The following is a 5933-nucleotide window of genomic DNA, read 5'->3' as shown; positions in this document are numbered from 1 at the left end:
TTGAGTTTTCAAAAATGTTTTCATTTTCTCTTACAGGCAGTTCTGCACTGGAGAGTTCAGGTAAGGCTGTGAAGGGCTGTATTCCACAGTCTGCACAGTAAACAGGCCATTCATTCATGTGATGCCTTTACATGCTTTTAAATAATCTGATAAGTCACAGCAATTGGCAGCAGCCTGATATTTCAGACATATCACTATCCAAATGTGGCATGTCCCCAAGTGTGTGTAAAGTGCAAGGCGCTCCCCCAGCACACTACAATACATTCATAGCCATTGTTGATCCTTCAGATATTTAGCCTGCCACTGCTTCACCTCTGTACAGATGTCACTGAAAGAATCTTCACATCCAGCTTACCAAAGGCTTTTGTGCCTCTTAATTCTTCACAAATTAAATCAGTTCATATTGTAGAGCAGAACTATAGTATCACAGATTGCCTGAAGTCTATGAGAACTATATGTACACTGACTGACACTGCATTCAGCTTTTCTGACTCATAAAAGTCACCATCAACCACACATTTATTCTGATAACAGAATAAACCTTTATAGTGCAAATATAAAATCACAATCACTGACGTTATACATGAAATGATACGTTTCTATAACATGTCATGTTGTTGATCCATCTGAACCAATCAGCTCTCAGATCAGGTGAGAGCCAGGTGTTTCCCATCATGGCCTGAACTCTTGCAGTCAGTGGAGAGCAACTGCAGCGCCTCGATCCCTTGAGAATACTGTTGTCAACATGAGTATTATTTCAGAGCAAGTCGGAGAGAAAACTAACCGGCATGCATTGTGCGCCGATCACCCATAATCGAATCTGCGCAGATCTGGGTCATCTCGAGCTTTCCTAATTTCTATACTTGCCTCTACACACTCCTCTGTCTCTGTTGTAGGCGTTTCCACCAATATCAGAAATGAAAAGCATATTTCAATTAACATTAAACTTGATTTATACATAATTCATAATTGATTTTATATAATTTCCTCCATACCCACATTGTGTGCCTCCAGCAATTATTTATGGTACTATTATCTGTAGTGTTTCTGGCAGTGATTCAAGTGTTTGAAGCTGATTAATGCTCTGCGTGTCTTTTGTATAGAAAAGAAATATGACACCTTTTAACAGGATCAGGTGTTCCGATATGCAAAGTCGTTCTGTATCACTCCTTGGTCAGTTACAGTACAACACGATCCATTAAATGACTGCTGAACAGCTGCTATGCAAGGATGTATCTTGACCTGCAGCATGGTCTATTGATGGCCCATTTACTGTCAAACCTCAAGTCACATACTGTATAAAGAAAAACCTGCTCTGTGAGAGGTGATATCTTGGTCGTACAATAGTGTGTGTGTGTGTGTCCTTATTGCCAACATCATTTTTTTTTTGTCCTACAGGAAGGATGGAGTCCCTATTGGTTTCAAAGGTTGCACATTCCACAGGTACACGAAATGTCAGCTTGATTAGATACATCTACTGTGTTGTACTCAGATTTTGGAAAGAATAATAACATTTAATGTATTTTGAATTATTGTTAATTATGTAATTTCAACTAGAAACAGGCACCTCTAGTGACCAGTGGTGGACACTAAGTACATTTACTCAAATACTCTCCTTAAGTATAATTTTGAGGTATCTGTACTTTGAGTATTTTCATTTTGTAGCACTGCATACTTTGACTTCACTGCATTTTAGAGGCAAATATTGTACTCCACTGCATTTATTTTATAACTTTAGTTACTAGCTATACACAACCAAATAAATACAAAAATTACAGTATGATCATAAGGCTGGTGGAAAAGTCACAAGCTGCCCAGCAGTCATTCAAATTTTAGACGTGTATGCTAGTAAAAACTAGCTCCACCATTACCAAGTGCAACCTTTAAATGTGATGTACACAATAATGCATCAGTAATTGTAATCCAATAATACTATATACATTTGTTAAATGTGCCCTTATGCATAAAGAATATTTTAAGTATGTTTTGATGCTGATACTTGTGTACTTAAGCATTTTGAATGCAGAACCTTTACTTGTAAGAGGGTATTTTTACAATACTGTATTCTGCTTTTACTCAAGTGAAGGATCTGAGTATTTCTTCCACCACTGCTAGTGACTTTAAAATTTATTTCACATGTAAAGCAAACTGCTTCACTTGTGCACCACTATTTTTTATTGTTGTATAGGAAAAATTACTCAACAAATGTCTTACCATCTGGTTAAATCTTGTTTCTTGTTCAACACTTTCCTAATAAATGTGAGCTCACTCACATCTGCAATTAAACTGATATGTTTTCCAATTGTTCATTGGCAGGGTGATCAAAGATTTTATGATACAAGGAGGGGACTTTGTTAATGTAAGTACATGCACACCTCTTGTGCCACAGTAAACTATCAGAGCTTTTATAGCTCTCAAATCTTAGCAAGCCTTCAGACTATGTGTGGTAAAAATCAACTCCCTGCTGTGTTTTTACATAAGCGGCTGCGTTGGTCGGCGGGATAAGAGGTTGCAAGAGGGGTGTTGTAGGTGTGTACGATACGGCCATGTTATGACGAGTCAGCATGGTTTCATTCACTTTTCCAGTCCACAAGTTTTCCATTATAAGACATACCACCAGTGTGTCGGCATTGATGGAAACCGTTTAACATCAAATACCCTAATTAATGAACATGAATTGGGTGTCATTATGGTGCCTTAACTGGCCCAAATTCGAGAGTTAATGGCAGCGAATGCTCATGTTCTTCTTCCTGTTGGCATCCACGTTCCAGCTGTCCCTCTTATACATGATTGGTCAGTGCAGCGCGTTTGCCAGATAATGTCGCTGTCTGGTGCAGCAAAAGTTGAACCAGATTAAACTTTTTTGCTGCACAGAGCTGTGTCATTTCACTGTAGTGCTGGTGCTTCTGCCGGCTGCGGTAAACGCAATCCCCCCCATAGAAATGAATGGAGAGGAGTGCATTTTTTTCACACCTTTAAAACTCTGTCTGAAAGCAGCCTTTCACCAAGGCAACAATTGTATTCTTATGACACAAATAAACTTTGTGGCGTGCATTTCTGGTGTAGGAACTGAGCCAGCGTGCCTCACAGCAGTGTTATCTTGCCATGATGTCAGACAAATATTGAATTGAGCAGGAGCAAAATACTTCTGCCATCTGGTGGACCTGTGAATTGTAGCACCTCAACTATTTTGAATGTGTTATGTGTTTGTCCTTTGTGATCACTGTCTCATGTGTTGTTTGTCTTCTGTGTAGGGTGATGGAACAGGTATCTGCAGCATCTACAGAGGTCCCTTTGCAGATGAAAACTTCAGAGTGAAGCATTCAGCACCTGGTCTTCTATCCATGGTATGTGTGTAGATCCAAGGTTTGTTCATATATTTTCACTTCAGTCTAATCAAGATGGGAGTTAAACTTGTAGTTAAAATTAGAACTGCTGTTCTTTCTTCATAGTGTGAGTCTTACTTTTATCTTTCCAAATGTTGCTTCTCAGGCAAACAGTGGTCCAGGGACAAATGGTTGCCAGTTTTTCCTTACCTGCACTAAATGTGACTGGTTAGATGGGAAGCATGTAGTTTTTGGTGAGTCTACAGCATTAACTGTACTTTTGTATGTATTTTGCCTGTATTTTAATTTGTTACTGTGTCAGAGTTAAATTATCTTGTTCCCATCTGTTTCAGGAAAAGTGGTAGATGGTTTGCTGATCATGAGAAAAATTGAGGTAAAAACTCATTTGAATATTCCTTTATGTTGGTTTAAATAACGCAGACTGTGTCCTCAACCTTTGACAGGAATAAACCTGTAAATGCATTTTAAAATGATCTGTACGTTGACTAAATTACTAGACATTCTCTCATAATGATGATAAATAAGAAAATGCATCCAAGCTTAAACACACTGTAAAGCTGTCATCTGGAATTTCACACATCTCTCAGATCAGTGTCAGAATGCTTATTTTGATGGGGTTCACTGTCTTCGCTGTAGTGTTTTAAAGCTTCTGTCACATATTTCAGAGCAGGCATTCTACCTGTGTCTGAAATCAAACCATTGATACTTAGAGTAAAAATTTAGTTAGGTGTTTATGTGGTTGAGAGTTTTTGTTCTAAATTTGTGCTCCTTCCTCCCAACAGAATGTTCCTACAGGACCCAACAACAAGCCAAAACTCCCCATAGTCATTGCACAGTGTGGAGAGATGTGATCACAACATCACTGTAGAAACTACACAACCTGTATGAAGGTCTTCTCCCATAATGCAAATTGAAGAGCATTTTAAAGTTAGTAGGACATCACTTTGGCCATTGTCTGAATTTTGTATTCCTAATTTTGAGTCGACTGTTGCATCCAAACCCTAATAAAATGACTGACATCTTAGGGGGGTTTGGTAATGACAGGATCTATGTAATGTTTGGGTTTGAAATTAATTTTGAGAAGCCTTATGTTCAACATTGTTGTTAATGTTTTCTGAGTCTAAATTTGACTTTTTTCAGCCTAAATAATTTGGATAGCATGTGAATCATTCTAATTTAATTCTCACTATGTATGACTTAAGTTGTTTTTCCATTTTTATAAACTTCCAGAGGACCTCTTACTTGACTGAAAAATTTGTTTAAAAAATGTACATGCCAGTAGCTTTGCTTTTTGCATTAGGTTGCTATATTCCCAATATTCAAAGTTTAAAGAGAAGGGGCATGCTTTTCCTTGTTTTCTGGCTTATCTACAATGTTACAATGGTGAATTATCATTTTAGATGTGACCTAAAGCTCAAAAAATGAGGTGTACATATGTTTTATTATTTCTATGCAGAAGCAACTCTGTTTATACAAGTCTAGCATACTCTCGCTATCGAGACTTTTTTCTACCAAAATAAAGTATTACGTGATAGTTTAAGGATCTCCTTGAATGGGCATTAAATCCAGGTCGTTGCGCGTTCATGTTAGTTTGCCTGACATTCATCGGGGCCTCCACCATATTGGCAAAACGTTATACTGCCTTGTTTATCTTTATTTTCAATAAAGATTTTTTTAAAAACGGCATCCACCAGTGCCATTGTAAAAGCGGAATTTTTCGTCTGCACCTGTATTTTCCCTCCTGCTTGAGGCCAGTGCCTACCGCATGTGATGTGTTGCTGGTTAAAGAGAGGATCAACAACCCATGATGTTCTTGTTGGAGTTACTCTACCTATTGGAATTAGTTTCACTACTTTGGGACTGTATGTTGGATTTACAGACCTTGGAGCTACTTGAAAGGGAGTGATGTTTCCACTATTCAGTGGGACTTAACAGTAAGTAAAAAAAAAACAAAACAAAACAACACATCTTGCATGTCTGTTAATGCCTTATTCCTGTAAGGGTAGAGAGAATTGTTATAAGGCTGGAGACGTTGCTATGTCTGCATTATGCCAGTTCAAATATGGCATTTCTCAACAACCCACTTTGTTTAGAGTGTTACAGATCTCTTCATTGGTACATATACAGTTGTTTACCTATCTATGGAGGAGAAATTCAAGTTAATGCTGTTGCGGTTCATTGTGCTGTCCATTTGGAACACAGCACCAGCAACAGCAGGTGTGCACATTCATGAACTATCCTCTCGTTTTTAGGAAGAGGTGTTTTGGTTTTATTATTCTGAAAGATTATAGACTATTTGGAGTTATGATGGGTGCCAAGATTAAATATTAAAGGGCTGGAAACAAACATGCCATGGGGACTTTAAATAATGTTCTCTCAACTCCCAATAGTAAAAGTTTACACATATATTAAAAAGTATATACACATTAAAATATGCATATGTAATTAGTTTGGGTGCTTTTGCTCTCCACCATGTTCCCAAAATGTTTTATTTCAATAATAAGAGTAGCCTTTCTGTGCAACCAAGTATAAATGAGTAATACCCTGTATTTAGTTTGGTCTTCCTTTTATTCAACTTTTTAAAAA

At 37.7% G+C, this 5933-nt stretch overlaps 1 protein-coding gene across 1 annotated transcript in view; it reads left to right on the top strand.

The window, feature by feature from the left end:
* Positions 1-5025, top strand: part of ppih (peptidylprolyl isomerase H (cyclophilin H)) — a 31274-nt gene extending 26249 nt beyond the window's left edge. The window contains exons 3-9 of the mRNA XM_020620853.1: positions 37-60; positions 1399-1443; positions 2317-2359; positions 3255-3347; positions 3493-3580; positions 3680-3720; positions 4130-5025. Coding sequence (XP_020476509.1) covers positions 37-60; positions 1399-1443; positions 2317-2359; positions 3255-3347; positions 3493-3580; positions 3680-3720; positions 4130-4198 — 403 coding nt within the window. The 3' untranslated portion in view covers positions 4199-5025. The remainder of the gene's footprint in view (positions 1-36; positions 61-1398; positions 1444-2316; positions 2360-3254; positions 3348-3492; positions 3581-3679; positions 3721-4129) is intronic.
* Positions 5026-5933: the final 908 nt, after the last annotated feature.

The sequence above is a fragment of the Monopterus albus genome, unplaced genomic scaffold (genome assembly GCF_001952655.1).
Source record: "Monopterus albus unplaced genomic scaffold, M_albus_1.0 scaffold6.1, whole genome shotgun sequence".
In the NCBI taxonomy this organism is placed as follows: Eukaryota; Metazoa; Chordata; class Actinopteri; order Synbranchiformes; family Synbranchidae; genus Monopterus; species Monopterus albus.
This window is presented reverse-complemented; position numbering and strand designations above follow the sequence as displayed.